A 17,869-nucleotide genomic window follows, 5' to 3' on the forward strand; every position below is an offset into this window, starting at 1 on the left:
GGCCTGCACATCCTGACTTCATCCCACTATACATCACAACATCGCGAGCACCTCCATGTCCGCATCCAATGACCCAGATCAGCGTCATCCATGCCTTCCTTTCTTGCACCCAACGCGGCTCCAGCCCCTCAACCGCGATCACAGCAGCATCCCAGCACATTCCAGCTTCACCCCGTGCTAAAGAATGAAAGAAGGAAGTAGGAAGCTTCCAGCGGCTGTCCATCTCCCGTTCCACCGCGTGCCAGATCCCGCACCGCTTCCTCCGCGATACCTCCAGTGATTCCCATGCCATGAACGCCCCAATCCATTGACCCAAAGAAGGAAACCTCTCTTCCGCACCAGCCCGCCTCTCAACCAAGGTCCAAAGAAGGAATCCCGAGCCGGAATCCCAGCCTCCACGCCATCAACGCGTTCACAGCCAGCAAATCTCAGCTCCCAGCATCGCGGCCGAGCCGGATTCGAGATCCCAGCGCCTTCCTTCCGCATCAGCCCGTCCGCGTTCATCACGGATCCAGCAACCGTCCGTGGGCCAAAGAAGAAGATGGATATTCTTCCATCTGTGAAGCATTCCTCCCGGCGATCCCGCACCGCGTCGCCATCTTCCTTCTCCATTTGAAGATCCCGTGCCAGCATCGCTTCCAATCCGGTGATCTCCTTCCTCCGCATCGGAATCCCAGCCGTGATCCACTCCTTCCACAATCCGAATCCCAGCTCATCCCGCCTCTGCACCCATGGATCCACGGCATCCCGTAATCCACATGCTCCCAGCGCCCGGATCTCGTCCGTGATCGACTCCTCCCCGCGTCTGCCATCTCCCTTCCACATCAGGCCCGTCCGCGGCTATAAAAGGAGAAGGAGGAAGAGAAGAGGGGTGTGCTCGGTTGGGGGTTGAGGCCGAGAGTCGGAGGAGAAGGAGAGCTCGGTTGGGGTCGGGTCCAAAGAAGAAGAAGGAAGGAGGAGTCGGCTGGTTCGGGGAAGAAGAAACAGAGTAGTGTTGATGCTCTGTTTTCAAACAGAACACATTCCTTTGTTTTGTTTTGTTTTTTTTATTCTTTTTCTTTTTTTTCTTTTCATGTTTAGTTTATTTTTAAGAGCAATGTTTCATGCTTAGTTTTATTTTTAAAGAGCAATGTTTTATGTTTAGTTTTATTGAGAGCAATGTGTTTTGAGTTTGAGTTTTACTTGAGAACAATGTTTTAAGTTTTAACTTTAGAGAATTTTATTTTGGTGGAGTGTTTTACTTTTAAGATTTTATTTATGCTGAAATTTTAATTTCTTTTATGCAATACATTAAATCTTCTTTTATGAAATTTATGTTTGCTTCAATCCTCTTAGTTTCATCCATTTTAATTTTATGCCAGAGCTTTATTTTTCATTAAAAATGCTTTTTTCTAAGTACATGTCTTCTGGTTAATTTCAATTAAAAATCATTCTCCGGTAGACTAGAGAATCCATCAACATCCCCAACGTAATGTTTTTCCTTTGATCATTCAAAAATCAATTTTGAATCCGAGTGAACGTTTTTATTTTTATGCAACTCCAATCGCCTCCCTGTGGATCGACCTCTTACAACCACTATTTTTCGAGTAGAACGGTAAGAGTAAATTTAAATTTAACTTTTGTTCGTCGGTTCTAACAACGATCTGTCTAGCATATTTTTAGGTAGGCAGGAAAGGACGAACACTATGATTTGCACTCGTTCTGACATTTCATATGTAGTTAGTGTTGTAATTAGATATATATCCAATATTAGTAAAATATACTGGCAGGCAGTGAAGTACATTCATGGATACTTGCAAGGTACTTATGATGTTTATTTAGAGTTTGGAGAGTGCAATGGCAGCATCGTTTGTTTTGTTAATTCAGACTTTGCAGATGATCTTGATAGAAGATCACTTATTGGCTATGTATTTTCTCTTGGTGGTTGTGCTATTAACTGGAAGGCCACTTTGCAGCCTATATTTACATTATCCACTACTGAAGCTGGGTATAGTGCAGCAACTTAGATAGTTAAGGACACTATTTAGTTTAGAGATTTGTTGGGTGAGCTCAGTTTGAGTTAGAAATTGTTGTCACACATTGTGATAGTTAGAGTGCTATCCATTTGTCTAAAAATCAGATGTTAATTTTATGAGAGGGCAAAACACATTAGTTTCAAGTACCATTTTGTTTGTTATATGATTGCACAAGGTGATATTGTTGTGAAAAAAGATTGATACTGCAGGCAACCTATCCGATATATTGACCAAGCCTCTTATGTTGGCGAAGTTTAAACAGTGCTTGGACTTAATTAGCTTACACAATATTTGAGATTTACTTTTTCGGGCTTACGTGGAGAAGGTGAAGAGACATTCCACTATTTCATGGTTTGACTTGATGGATTCAAGTCAAGATGGAGATTTGTTGAATATAACCTGCCCCACTCCATAATTTTATTGGGCCATGGTCCATGCTAGTCTCGCATCTCAGCCATGGTCCATGCTAATTTTGAATCTAGCTACATTAGATGTGAGACAAAAACATACGAGGTGCACATGCCGGCCGCTAGGGTTGAGCGTCCCATGCTCATGGATTGGGGGACCCAAGCTAGTTTTTTATGGACATCTGCTTTTACCTCATTAGGAAAGTATAAGACATGGTGTATTAGGATTAGGATTTTGTTAAGGGGCAGCTCTATTTTTGTACCACATCCTTTTGATTATTGTGGAATCTCTGCTCCATCCTCTCTCGCTCGTAGATGTAAGCTTGGAAACAAATCACATAAATCTGCGTATGCTATGTTTTTACTGTGGCTCGATCTTCTTAAATCTCTCTGTTTGATCTTTTGTTTCATATCAATCCATCTCAACAATCTCAAATAATGAATCAATCCAAAAAAATATAACATACCAATTTAAGCAGCTATCTAGGTCCAAGGGGCATCTGGGAGTCCTAACCTGCAAGCCAACTCAATCATACTAGCCAATGTTTGCAGCCCAACTCCACCCAATGTGTGCGACCAAAGACCTGACAAGGACCGCTTGGAATCTCAGACGGCGCACCAGCGCCCCTGCCCAAAGAATATTTCCCGAAAACTTAAACCAACGAAAGAAATGGCGGTTCCTCTCTAACATTTCTTCGTTGAAACCGCCAAACTTCTGACATCCCCTCGCCGTCGAATCCTCCAACCTTCGCGCTCCTCCTACTCCGTTCCCTTCCCCACCCCGAGCCCCAAAACCTAGCCCTCTCAATTTCTGACAACGCCTCGGAAAAACCCTAGATTCTCGTCCACTTCGAGGGCCAGATGAGGCGCGTCTTCGAGGAGATCTCCGACGACGAGTGGGAGAACCACTCCTTCAAGCCCTCGAGAATCCTCAAGAAGAGCAGAGCCTCGCCTCCCCCGATCGAGTCCTTCGCCTACCGCCCCGGCGTCGCGAGCCAGAACGGGGCCGGAGTGCGGGAGAGCCGGGTTGACTTGGAGGAGGAGGGCGACGATGAGGGAGTGGTGACGGCGGGTCGGCCCCCGAAGGGTAGCCGGGGTCGGCGGTTCATTGTGGACGAGGACAGCGATGCCGACGATGTGGCAGAGGTGTTCGAGATTCGGTCCGCGGAAGAGGATGAGGAGGAATTTCGTATTGAAGACGAGGAAGAGGAGGAGAAGGTAGTAGAAGAGGAAGTTGATTTAGTCGGTAAGGCCCTGCAGAAGTGCGGAGAGATATCGGCAGCTCTGCGGCAAGAGCTCTATGGCTCCTCAATTCATGCTTGCGATCGATATGCTGAAGTGGAAGCTTCTTCCTGTAGGGTTGTTACTCAGGTGCTGGTTTTGTTGCAAGTTTACTACTATAATGAAGTATAATAGTAATGGTAGTTTATCTAAGTGTGATTTTAGTGACTTGTAGATATATTATTAATTTTTACTTTGCGGTGCTTTTGCAAATAGGAAGATATTGAAGCAGCTTGTGCGAGTGAAGAATTGGATTTTGAGCCAACTTTGAAGCCTTATCAGCTCGTCGGTGTTAATTTTCTTCTACTGTTGTACAAAAAAAATATTGGTGGCGGTAAGATTAGCGATCAGCTATGGCAATCCTTTCCTTGCCCCTTACTGTTCCATCTGTGGCACTTAAAATAAATTGCTTGCCAATGTTTTTGCAGTCTGTCTATAATTCTTTAAGGGTTTACAATGTGAGAAAGAGGCAGAGAGAATATATTCAATATGTTTACTAGTTTTAAGATTCTAATCAGTTTCACATGCATTTTTAGAAGTAAATATTTGTTAGACGATGCATGTATAGATATCAGTATGTATAGTCAGGTACAAAGGGAAACCCTTATACCTTGCCACTTGGTAGTCAGTATGTTAGAAACTATGCACGAGTTCATCTAACAACAGTACTCACCTTGTAAATTTAGTATATTCTGCAATTTCTAGCTACACACATCTCGAGTCTAGTTGTCCAAATTTTGTCCAACCATTTTCTCTTGCTAACTATTAAAAAGGATACTAATATATACTCTTATATTCTATTAGTATTCATGTAATATCTTGGTGTATTATGATAGTTTCTGTCTTTATAACAGAGTATTCTATCAACTGCACGTGGTAATTTAAAGATTTGAGTCATACCTATATCAGTTTTTGTATCTATTACTTTACCATCAGAAGGTTGATATAAATATGAGTAATCATTTACCTAATGCACATTGACTGTATTATCGTCTCTGTAGTGGAGGATGGTTTCTTTTTGCTTTCTTTTTCTCCTTTTTTTTGGGTAGGGCCGACATATTATACATTCCTTGTATGGATATATCCATGTGAGTTAGAGTACCAAAAGATCCAAAGTGGGGGGGTGGGGGTTGGGTAGCAGAAACAGAGTCCCACGTGTAAAATTTGCGTCTTAGCCACATTAGGTACTGACATTGATAACCACTTTACCACAGCAAAGGAGTTCCCCTCTAGAAGAATGTGGGAAGCCTGCAAAGTCTTTGACTTCCCATGCGTTGCGCAGCTTAGCCATCGGAACAGTAGTATCAAAGATTTGGAATAGTAGTTGTTGCAATGAGGGAGCAACTATAATTCCTAATAACGAAGCTTGCTCCATCATACATTCCTTTGTTATGCATGCTGCCTTCAAACTTGATCTTGAAGAAGCAGGGTGTGGTAGCTTCCCAAGTGAAAAGATCACTTGTAGAGATGCACAACCATATGGTTCTTTGTTGAATATTCTTTGTTGAATTTGCATAGGATGGGGAAATATATGGGGTTGCAATGCTTCACTTCTTTTCTAAATGTTGTTCATAGGTCTTTGATTCAACTGTTGGTAATCATTTTAAATGCCAATCCACATGGTTTTTAAAGGGAGGTGCATTTGTTGCTAATTAGTGTTGTAGGTCATTATTTAGAATTGCTACTTTGGAAAACACAGGATGCTTCAAAATGATTGATAACATGAAAGGTGCAAGCATATATAAGATGGGCATTTTAATCATAAAGCATATATGAAATTTTGGTAATACTATGAACTAAAGTGCAAAATGAGTGCATTAGAGGCTCTAACGATTGAGAAAAAAGTAGTTGAGAATGGATTGAGATGATGTAGGTATGTGCTGTGAATATTTTCGAGGTTGACAATGTAATACTTGGATGCTCCATCTTTAAGGTAACTTGGACACTTGGACATGGCAGGATGCTAGAAGACATGGTTGAACACCACATTGAGTCGTCCTACTAATGCCAACAAAAAAGTACTGATATTTGGCTCTTTTTTTTTGGGGTGTCATGTAGGAGACTCTTAAAATCAAGTGTGAGAGGCACTTAAGTAAGTGTGTTTCAGGTATTGACATAAATTTGTTATAGGTATTTATCAATTTAAGTACCTTATCACATCCCTAAATCTGCTTTAGGAATAGGCTAAACAACTTGTAAATTCATGGTTTTTCTATTATTTTGTCTGTTAGACAACATATATCCGTCTCCTTCCCTTTTTTGGTTTTCTATTGGAAAAGCATCACAACGCACATGTGAATTTGTATGTATACGTATATGTATGTGTACATGTATGTATGTATGTATGTGTGTGTGTGTGTGTGTGTCCCTATGCCTATTCTCTTTTGAAGTTGCCCTATCTAATACTTAAGGATACCTAGTAATGCACTCAGATTTATTTGAAATGATCAGGAAAAATAATTGGAAGCCTAGAATACTTTAGATGAAAGTTACCATTTGATGTAAAAAGCTTACTCTTGCTGACTGTCATAGTGGATAAATACTGAACAGGGATGATTACAAAGGATGTATATAGTTGACTGAAATATTCGATGCTGCTAGCTGTGAGGAAAACACACAGGAGAGAGATGGCGGAGTAAACACATCAAAGTAGATGGTTTATTGAACAAAAAAAGTATGCTTTACTTTACCAACAACCTTTCACTTGATAGTTTAGGAGCTCTCCAGCAACTTAAGCCCTTAGCCATGATCATAGACTTCCCAGATGACTATTACTACTACCATAAACTAAATCCTATTATGTAATATGCCCATATGGTTCAGCAAATGGGTTAATGTATTATACATCAGAATTTGAGAATGTCAACCTTCCTTGGTTGGTGCCAAATTCCTCAGAGGGCAACTTTGGACCAGATGGGGCAGCTGCCAAGAAACCTATGAAATAGAACACTGTTAGGGACACCTATCTTATTTGTTTGTTTAAACTCTTGCAATTGAGAGACAGACTTTGTTCTCCCTGTTCTTGGCAATATTCTAGAAAGAGGGGAATAGGAAAGTCTGATGCAGGGAATTGCATTCATATCTAAGATTGTTATTAAGTATTTTGTTTCTAAAATATACATGAAATTGTCAACCTCTATTGACTCTTAAGACATTCTCTTTTGATCAAGAGCCATAGAGGAGCTCTTATGGATTGTGGAAAAAAATTCCAGTAAGAGTATAAGATCATTGAATTTTAAATTGGGGCATTGAGATTTGGTAAGCTTGCTTGTACATTGGGTTTCGCAATTGACCATGGCCGTTAATCAGATGAGCTGTATGATCTGTCTAATTCTGTACTTGTAGAGCTATGTATAATGTGGTTGACACTTTCATGATTGACAATTGATAAGAGGTTAATCCGTTAATGACTTCTCTTGATAATCTATAACCAGAAGACTTGTCCAGATTGCAATCAAAAACCATTTTCTTGTTGACACTGAAAACTTCATTGGCATATCTCGCTTGTTCAGTTGTTTGAGACACCTCAGCTATATTATTAGGGCATATCGGGGATTAAAAGCATCAACTATATCTCTTGGGTGCCTGCTTGTGATGATTTTACTCGTTTGTGGCTTTAGATTGATTAGAATATTCAGATTGGCTCTAATAGCTAGAAACTCCATGTTTTGTTATATGTATTTCATATTTTTGCAAAACCTGATTTTTGTAAATGGTCATTGGTTGTGAAGAAGCAAAGAACCAAGATGACATGAACCTTGAAATGAACTTTATTAGTATGACATTTATATGCAATTTTAAAATCCTCTAATCCATTAATACAATAACACTTACCGATATTTGGTTTTTGTCGGACTTTTTGGGGATAAATTGTGTTGCAGTCATGTTTACTAAATGATTTATGTTGATTCGGCGGGCCTTCATGCTGTAAATAGAGGCATGTCTCTTAAGTTGGCTAACTTTCAGTTCTTGGTTTGCTAAACGTTTCTTTGTTTACTTCTTCATCATGCATATTTTCCCTCTAACAAGTAGTTGTATGCAGCAATCTTGGCAGATGAAATGGGGCTCGGCAAGACTGTGCAGGTAAAGTGGGTTTTTGTATTTAATTGTAAACTTTCTTACTAGAGGTGGAATATGTTCTGATGATTTTCTTTCTTTTGGTAGGCTGTCACATATCTTAGCCTCCTAAAGCACTTGGACAATGATCCAGGTCCCCACCTGATTGTCTGCCCGGCATCAGTCTTAGAAAACTGGGAAAGAGAACTGAGGAGATGGTGTCCATCATTTTCTGTCATCTTATTTCATGGATCTGGAAGAACAACCTATTCAAAGGAGTTAAGCTACCTAGGCAAAGCTGGTCTGCCTCCACCATTCAATGTGCTCCTTGTGTGTTATTCACTTTTCGAAAGACGCAGGTTTGTAAGCTATCGTGCTTGCAATAGTAAGATGTTTAGTCTCAGAATCTAGATTAGTATCTCACTGAAAATTGCTAAATATTTCACCTCTTTTCTTGCAGTGCTCAACAGAAAGATGATCGTAAGGCATTGAAGCGGTGGAAGTGGAGCTGTGTTCTCATGGATGAAGCTCATGTTTTGAAGGATAAGAATAGCTTCCGCTGGAAAAACCTAATGTCTGTAGCACAAAATGCACGTCAGCGCTTGATGTTGACGGGAACACCTCTTCAAAATGATTTACATGTATGTTGTTTGCCTTTTGCTCTTTGAGGTTGCTTTCATTTTTCTTTTAATAACATGTTTAGAGGGCACTGATTTTTTTTATTAGCATTACTTATTACAATCAGCGGAGTGTGACATAGACTTTTGCATTTTTCTAAAATGGTTATTAGTTATTACAAGACATACAGAGATATGGATACTAAATAATAACTGAAAGTGTGCAAAGATTATTGTTTTGAAATTCTAAATATACACAATTTTCTATGTCAAAGCAAAATGCAATTTAAACATTAAAACACTAATTGTTATTAATTAAATGTTAGAAAGCGTAAAAGAATCAGATTTTGAACAAAAACTATAAATTATTTGAAGGGGAAGGTACAAAACCTTTTACTGATAATTATTTATAAAGAAAAATGAAAACTTGAGAACTAAACCAAATAGAAGTGGGATTCGATGATTGATTATATTATGAGAGTTGCTAGAGAAGTTCTTGGAGAGTTGAGAAGGAAAATATATATGTAAAGAAACTTGGGGGTGGAATGATATTATACAAGAGACAACAAAGGTAAAAGCGTACTTGTCTTCAGAGTATTGAAGCTCGACTTAATAGATGTTGAAGTTTTGACTTGATTTTTAGAGTTTTGACCAGAAAAAAGGAAAAAAATGAATAAAACTGTAAAAAAGAGGGCAATGAAATAAGGCAAAATTATACATACGCATAAACATATATATAGATATATATGCAGGTATATATGTATATATATGTATATATGTGTATATATATGTATATATGTGTATATATATATGTATACTATATATATATGTATGTATATAGATGGATAGATAGATAGATAGAGTGATAGATGGAGACTTAGGCTATAATTCACTTGAGCGCATTTGGCTCCAAATGTTTCCTAATGGAAGTCAATGATGCAATTCTCGGAATGAAAAATGACATTGTCAATGATCTATGGTGTATAACATGCCAAGAGACTAAATATAATTTATATTTTAAAGATTCTTTGCCTATGCATCAAGCAAGCACAAAATTAGCAGTAGGATTTAGCTAGTTAGCTAAAGTATGTTATACACTATATAATTTGTAAATATAAACCATTGATCTTGATCTAAATATTTTAAAATATACACCAATCATATTTTAGCTGATTTGGATGCTTCTAGATTATAGATGAAATGAAGGCATGGCTTCATATCGAGAAAATTGTTTATTTTTCATTGATTTAATACATCGGAAATGATCTTGAATCTGTAGGATCTTTTATTTTTTGGCATTTTATGCACCATATATCATGTTCAATAGTGTCAATTTTCATTTTGAGAGGTCCAATATCGATTTTCATTAGGAAGCATACAAATGCACTTGAGTGCATCTTAGTCTATCTCTCTCCCTTCCTATAAATGCCCATCGATATACATATACATTTATATATGTATATTTATATATACATATAAAATGTTTATATATGCACGCACATACACACACACACACACATATATAGATTGACTTGAATGGATCTCCATTTAGATTCGGTCAAGGCTAGATTGGATGATGAAAATTCTACATTAATGATCCGAGCTATTGGATATGATCTACTAGCTCTAAACTATTTATACACCAAAAATCATGGGCCTTGGAGATCCCTAGTCCATGCATCAAGTGATCAAAAACTTGGACAATTTAAATGACACGAAACAATACATGGTTTTTTGACCTTGATGCATGGGATAGAACCTAGAAGATATGATTTTGGGTGTGTAAGTAGTTTAGAGGTGATAGATTACATCCAACAACTCGGATCATCTATGTGAGACTCTCATCATTCAATCTAGACTTGACCAAATTTGAGTGGAGATCCACTCGAGTTTAGCTAAGTCAATCTCTCTCTCTCTCTCTATATATATATGTTTATATGCTCCTTTCTAGAGGAGAAGGTATCTACTTCTTTTGGGTCCAATTCAATAATCATATACCTAAATTGAAGATCTACATTATTGACTATGATCTGCACCACTAATAATTCATAGAAATAAAAAATCATGTGTTTTAGTGGTCTTTAACCTATACATTAAATAGACTAAAGATGGATGGTTTCCATTGTGCTAGAATGATGCTAAAGTACTGTTTACACCATATCTTGACCGAAGATTGAGACCGGAGATGTACCGTAGAAGCGACATATATGGCACATCATGAACCGTTCTCAAAAATGCTGTCATGTGACATTATTAAAATAGGTTGATTGGTTCTAGCTAGGAAAAGGGGGTTGAGTATCAAGACACCCTAGTTAAGGATGAGCTTTGTCAGCAAGGATAGGTTGAAAAACCTCAATGATGATGTATTGGACACCAAAGAATGTTAGTTAACAGTATAGGCCAAATGGAAGAAACAAAGACTAAGCTATAAGAAATTGACTGAGTCAACTGAGAATGCAAAAATGCTAAGGGTGCATTCAATTCACATATCATTGTATTGCAAGTTGAATATGAAATCTAGCAATGTTAATGAAAAACTGGTTCCAAGGCGGTTATTGGACAATATAACATGAGATTTGGAAGGATAATTTAAAATTTCAAATCAAAGAAAGTAACTGAAAAAGAAGAAAATGGGATTGTGGTGGTAAACAATGGGGCATGTGGTGGAGGGGAGAGAAGACACATTCGAGTGGTTAGCAGAGGAACGTGACGATTGAGGGATGTGTAAATATGACATTGTAAAACAAAAAAAGGACCTTTTGGCACAATTTGAATCCATGAAATTATTAGTTTGGTTTTACTTTTCATCTTTTGATTTTTTTCTTTAATTAGACTTTAATCTCTAGTAGCTTTGGTAGAATTCCGATCGTTGAAGTCCTTGAAGTTTAAAGCAATAGAACCTATCTACTTCTCTCCTTTGTTCTAGCGACAACTGGTGGCATGCCCATGCAGTTATCCAACCTGATCATAGCCTTGACTCACTCTTTATTCCATTTCAGAGAAAACAAATACATGATAAAGCCTTTAAATTGATAATCCACCTTTTTGGTCATGATCTAAACATGTTAAAACATATATAGACTAAAAATCAATGCATTTCAATTCTTAGGTCATAGCAAAATATGGTCTCATATTATTTTAACTTTCCATTTTTGTATCTACTTGGTGCACAAGTTAGAGACCACCAAAATTACTTGGCTTTTAATTTCTAGGTACTTTTACTGGTGTAGATAATACGATTAGTAATGTGGATCTTCAATTTGGATGCTTGATTATCGATTTTGGACCTAAAACGAGTATATATACCCCCCCCCCCCCTTCCTCTTTCTTCCCCTTTTTAATACATTACAAGAAGCTCTTCACTTAGACATAGAAAAACATCTACGAAAGAAAGTACCCAGGTCATAGTTCCCCAACTAGCTTTCTCCTTGAGAAAGCCTTCAAGAGATTAAAAGAAAAAAGGTTTGAAGGCTGATCTCTTGGATCGGTGATAGTTTGGAACCAGCAAATGGAGGCTGAAAAGCCAAGCAAAAGCTAAAAAAGGGGCTTTATTTAAGGTCAGTTTCATCTGCTTAAGCTAATAAAGTGTGCCCGATGTCTAACCGTCAAAACGAGCTTCGTTTTCCTCCCTTTTTTGCTCCTCTTCTAGGAACCCTCCTTGTGTCCCATCTTTTCTTTCCCGTTCTTTTAAGCCCCTCTTTTCGTATGGATATGATATGATATTCATATGTCAGTATGATAAACCTTGTAACATATAATATGATATAGTTAGGATATGATAATAAGTAAACATTTATTTCTTTACATATATGTAAATATGCATATAGGAAGCATAGTGGATTGCTAAATTAACATATGCAAGTTTCATCATTTAATTATCTTTCAAATCAATAGGACAAGCATATATACACAAATTATACATGTATGTATATGTATATGCATACTCTGTGAAGCAGGGATATGGATATGACACGATATCGATAAGTTGGTGTGACAAATCTGGTAACATATTATATGATACATCAAGGATACGACAATAATATGTATTTATTTACATATATCTAAATATGCATATAGGAAGCATAGAGGATTGCCAAATTAACATTTGCAAATTCCATCATTTAGTTATCATTTAAATCAATAGACTATAATCCATACTCTGTACAATAATATCCACATCATGAACTTCCAAAATTAATCATTATTCATGATGAAAACAAACAATACTCTATAGAAAATAAAAGAAAATAAAGGCCTTCACCTCATCCTTGGAGGTACCGGAGAAGCATCTCAATAGTATTTGGAAAGTATTTAATACCTTTTTAAAATTTTGAAGATAGGATGCTTCAATAGTATCCAACAATTATCTTAAAAATATCTTAACAATTGTCGGTATCTATTCTGTATACAATGTGGACATGACATATATAATTTGAAGTATTTGTGCTTCATAGAGTATATGTATAGTTATATATTAGATATGTACTCATTATATGTGTATTATATAATGTGTGTGCATTTGTCTGAGAGAGAGAGAGAGTGTGTAGACACTACATTTTGAACCTAAAATTTTTTTACATTCAAAATCATTGGACTCTCCAAATTGAAGATTCACCTTGATTACTATCATCTATGCAACTAAAAATTCCTAGAAACCAAAATCAAGAATTTAAGATACGGTCTATATCAGGTGTACTAGATTAGTTCATATAGTTCTCCAGATGCCCTTAGTACATCTAGTCCTATCAAATAAGGTGTGATGTAGTTGATATTGCTTAGTGCTGACATACTTTTTGAGAGATGTTGAGATACTAAATCCTTTCTTACTACTTTCCATGTGATTTTTTTCCTCTTTCCTTTTACATGTATCAAATTATTGGTGTGTTCCTCAACCTACATTGTATATGTCTAAGCCATCTAAGTTGTTTTCTTATCAATTTGTCCTCAATTGATGCTACCTCCACCTTTTTACTAGCGACTTCATTTCTTCTTCTATTTTTTATTGTATTGCTACACATCCATTTCAACATTCTTTTTTCAGCTACTCATTTTGTGCACATATTATTTTCTAACTGTCCAACATTCTGTACCATAAAGATAACTAGTCGTATGGCTATCCTATAGAATTTTCCTTTCAACCTAGCTGGTGTCTATGATCACATAATATCTTAGTTACACTTCTCCATTTTATCCAACCCGCTTTAATCCTATGGATAACATCGTCGTCAATTTTCTCTTTTTTATGAATAATCGATCCTAAATATTGAAAATAATCACTCTTAGGAACTTCATAATTTTTAATTTTTACCACCTTCGAAACCAAGGTTCATCGAGTTGGTACCGAGACCCATATGGGTTCGAACTGGATGGAATCGTCCGGTTCTGTGCAGTTCTGGCTGGTTCTGATCGGTTCCGGCCACATCCAATCAGGTTCCGGCCCTTAGGGGTTCAAAACCGTTTTTCATTAGAGAACCGATCCGGTCGGAGACCGGGTCGGCATGGCTCGGGTTGAACCAGCCGATACGGCTCAGTTCAGCAATCCTTGTTCGAAATCTGTGTGTGTGTATCCATGCATATATGTATAATGTATATATCAATATACATTTATATACACATATATGTCTATGTGTATATATGTTGTTTTGTATATATATGTATATGTGTATGCTTATGTATTACATAATATATACATACACACCGATGTATGCATGGATGAATTAGGGTCAGATGTAGGTCTGGACTATAACTTTTGTTTATGCTAGTGCTTTTGGCTTGCTTGGGCCCTATTTTCTAATAAAAAAACAAGATTTCTCATTACCTAGTTTGGTAGTGTTGAGGGATTGTGATAAGATCAATGTAGTGCAGTTTGAATCAGACATTAGATGGACTCCGCAACATAGCCTAGCCATACCCATATTAAGCTTATTACTTGCTTTAACAATGACTTCGTTGATGGTGATTAAAGTTTCTTATGCTATTTTTTCTTCTTGATATGCACATGTCTACGCTGTAGTTTATAGTCAACATTTATTTGATGCATATTGTTTAAGGTGGTGGAGGCACAAAGCATTCAAATGCATAAAGAGTTATTGTAAGCCTCAACCTCAAGAGTTGAGACTATGGCCTGACTGCATAAACCTTATGGATTTTCTTGAAAGATTAAGAAACTGTCAAAATCAAGCAAAAAAGAACAAGGTACAGGATGTTAAGTGTTGTGTTCTAGTTTGGATATGAACTGAAATGAGAAACAAAATGTGTATGCTAAATCGTTGCAAAATCTTAGGCTAGTGTCAATAATATATCATACTAAGATTTCAGGTTTGATTCCACATAAAATATCATGGAAAAATAAAGATAATGATTGATCCCTCACCTTCAATTGGTTGTGGGGATGACTAAAGCCAGATGCTTTCTTTATACCATTTAGTTTAGGGGACAACAAGGTGGTTTCTTACAGGAACCTCTGTATAAGATGCATATGTCTCACTTTATGTAACTAAGATATAAGCCTCAGGAAGTTGTGATAGGCCTTTTTAATATGGTGCTGGGTAGATGTTAATGAATATGAGAGACTTGGGATTACATCGAGTATGAATGCCTATATGGGCATATTATGCCATTTGACCAAGGCCTTAGGCATGCTATTTGATTTTGATATCCTTGTAGCAATACAACTGGTTCTACCTACAGCATCAGCAAAATAATTGGATTGTCCTAGTCTGCTTGCCTCCTCATTTCATTATCTCATTCAATTTTCTTTCTACATGGTAGGATATATTGAATCATCTTGTGTCATTTCCTTCATTCTGATGTTTTGACATTTATTTTGGGAAATGAGGATATCTCTTGAACTTCTTTCTGTTTCTGTAAAGATGGAGCTGATATGCATATCATGTTTGTATGTCAAAGACATTGTTAAAAGGCTAATTTTCTGCTTGCCTCACCTCTTGCTTCAAGGTGAAAGAATCTTTAAAGATGTCTTGAGGCATGTGGCTGAGTCTACATGTTGCAAGGTATGCAAATCACATACAGAGACTGTCATGGTGCATGTCTTCTGCTTAATGCTATGTTAGTAATGAGTGGCATGCACAATAAGCATGAGTCTTTTTGGTTCCAATGGGAGGGATAAAGTAACATAAATTTTCTTTAGCATAATCTTATTGTGCATGGACTCAACTTGCTAAATTGGACATTGTAAGATATCGTATAAGCATCTAAAACTCAGTGACTGAATCAAAAGGTGAATTTATAGTTAAGATTTGTGCTCATTTGGGGTATGCAATGTGAGAATGATGAACATACCAAAATTGAAACCAAAGATAACTACAAAGGCAGCATAGGATTTTTAAATGTTTCTTATTTGAAGGGGAAATCTTTGGAGGTTATGTCATATATTGTCAGGCTTGTGGCTTGCCTTACAGCTTATATCATTATACACATTCACTTTAAAACATTGATCGTTATAAGTAAGCTTTTGTGTCTAGGTCCTTTGCTCTTCAATATCTTTCATGTATTTGTTGCCTAGATAAGCAACCCAAGAGAGGGGCAGGGATGAATTGGGTTTTTTAAAAACTTTTACAAGTATGTGCAGCGGAAAACAAATTTTTCAGTGTGTATAGTTATGAGATAGCAAATATGTGCAGAACTAGTGTATGAATGCAACAAATAACATAATAATAGCATCACGAACATAAGGATTTATAGTGGTTCGGTGCAAAACCTAGCACCTATATCCACTTCCTAAGGCTGCTTCCTTGGAAATTTCCAATCCATTATTCGTATTATTTCAAATACAAACGTCGGATACCACCGACCGAAACCTCTAACTTAACACAAGCTAGTCACTCCATTTTCCAACTACGTATAAGCCTTTACACTCCGTTTCAAGGTACAAATCAACCTATCCGCAATTTCAATACGCTTGAAACTTGTTACCTACAAATGCAATGAGAACAATGAATACAATAAATGGTCCTTAATGAACTGAATTAAAACCAATGAAACACTATTTAATTTGCTGGACGGAAGCTTTTTTTGCAGCACAGTTCAGATGGAATTCTCCAATTAATGCACAAGAAGTGGTGGTTGAAGGTTAATTAGTGTCGATCACTTGTTCTTTTGTTTTTTCTTTTATCTCGTTGATCCTCGCCCTTTCCAATTGAATGTGGAAGCATTTATATGTTCAATAAAGATTGGAAGAGCTCTTTTGATTGTTGAAGGCTGAAACTAGTCATTGGAGGCCATTAAATGTGGATTGTATGCACAAAAAAACTAGCCTTGGAGCTATTACACGTAGAGGGGTCAACTCTTGATAGGCTAGGGTCGACTCTTGAAATAAATTAAAATTATAGTTTTCTATCTTCATCCTATGGCTATCTTGGGGTTGACTTTTGGCTTCTTGGGATTGACTTTTGACTTATAAGAGTCGACTCCTAACCTGGAAGGGTCGACTCTTGAAGTGCTAAAATTTCAGCCTCTTCTGTTTCACCCTGTGAGAATTTTGGGGTTGTCTCCTGCTTGATTGGGGTTGACTTTTGACTCCTGTATGCTGGGGTTGGTTCCTGGAGTGTTGGGGTCGATTCCTCTATGCTTGGGGTCGACTTCTGAGATCCTGAATTTTATTGCTTCACTGTTTAAGTTGTGGTCTTTCAAGAGTCGGCTCCACTCAACTTGGGGTTAAATTCTTCACTGTAGAACGCCATTAATCTTGTGAAAACTCTTTCCAACTTGAAAAATTTAACTCTAATGCATTTCTAAGGATTCAAATCATGGTTTGGTACTAGTATCTGATACAAATGGCGTACTGACACTCGGTACATCAAAAAGACTCCGTACTGTACTGCACCGACACAATGCTAGTGTGGCATCGGTATGGGGTTCGGTATTGAGACGACGAACTTTAATTCAAAACACTTTCAATCTATTTAGCTTCCTTGTAAAACAACTAAAGTACTCCAAGAAACACAATTATTAAGTATCATACTCAAACATTTTGTACTCATCAAAATTAATCCTTCGTGTCAACAGTATTTACTAGCCCTGGAATGCTATGAGAAAAAATATTTTTGGATTGGCCTACAAGAGTTCATGTGCTAATGCAACATTTCATTATTTTATTTCCAATAAACCTTGTCCAGTTGCTTAATATTTACATGTGGGACCACTCTATACAAATTTACTAAACTACATATTTTATACATTCCAATTCTCAATAGCCAATAGAAATAACTATATATCAATGCAAAAAATATATTTGCAGGAGCTGTGGTCATTGTTGGAATTCATGATGCCTGATATTTTTGCAACTGGGGATGTTGACCTGAAGAAGCTATTGAATGCCGAAGATAGTGATCTGATCTCCCGTATAAAAACAATTTTAGGGCCATTCATATTGAGGCGCTTGAAGTCAGATGTTATGCAGCAACTCATCCCAAAGATACAACATGTAAAAATCTTAATACTGAGTTTTACATTTGTCAACCATGTTGCTAGA

The 17,869-nt window shown here is 37.1% G+C and overlaps 1 protein-coding gene across 3 annotated transcripts in view; it reads left to right on the forward strand.

Annotated features, from left to right (window-relative positions):
- Positions 1 to 3,042: 3,042 nt before the first annotated feature.
- LOC103722336 (protein CHROMATIN REMODELING 19) overlaps positions 3,043 to 17,869 on the forward strand; it is a 35,434-nt gene continuing 20,607 nt past the window's right edge. For 2 of the 3 annotated variants that reach the window (XM_026810487.2, XM_008812858.4), the window contains exons 1-6: positions 3,043 to 3,793; positions 3,920 to 4,037; positions 7,746 to 7,786; positions 7,868 to 8,118; positions 8,220 to 8,400; positions 17,636 to 17,821. In XM_026810487.2, coding sequence (XP_026666288.2) covers positions 3,284 to 3,793; positions 3,920 to 4,037; positions 7,746 to 7,786; positions 7,868 to 8,118; positions 8,220 to 8,400; positions 17,636 to 17,821 — 1,287 coding nt within the window. In that variant the 5' untranslated portion in view covers positions 3,043 to 3,283. The remainder of the gene's footprint in view (positions 3,794 to 3,919; positions 4,038 to 7,745; positions 7,787 to 7,867; positions 8,119 to 8,219; positions 8,401 to 17,635; positions 17,822 to 17,869) is intronic. The other variant, XM_008812857.4, reaches the window with a different exon arrangement.

Source organism: Phoenix dactylifera, unplaced genomic scaffold, assembly GCF_009389715.1.
Source record: "Phoenix dactylifera cultivar Barhee BC4 unplaced genomic scaffold, palm_55x_up_171113_PBpolish2nd_filt_p 000097F, whole genome shotgun sequence".
NCBI lineage: Eukaryota > Viridiplantae > Streptophyta > Magnoliopsida > Arecales > Arecaceae > Phoenix > Phoenix dactylifera.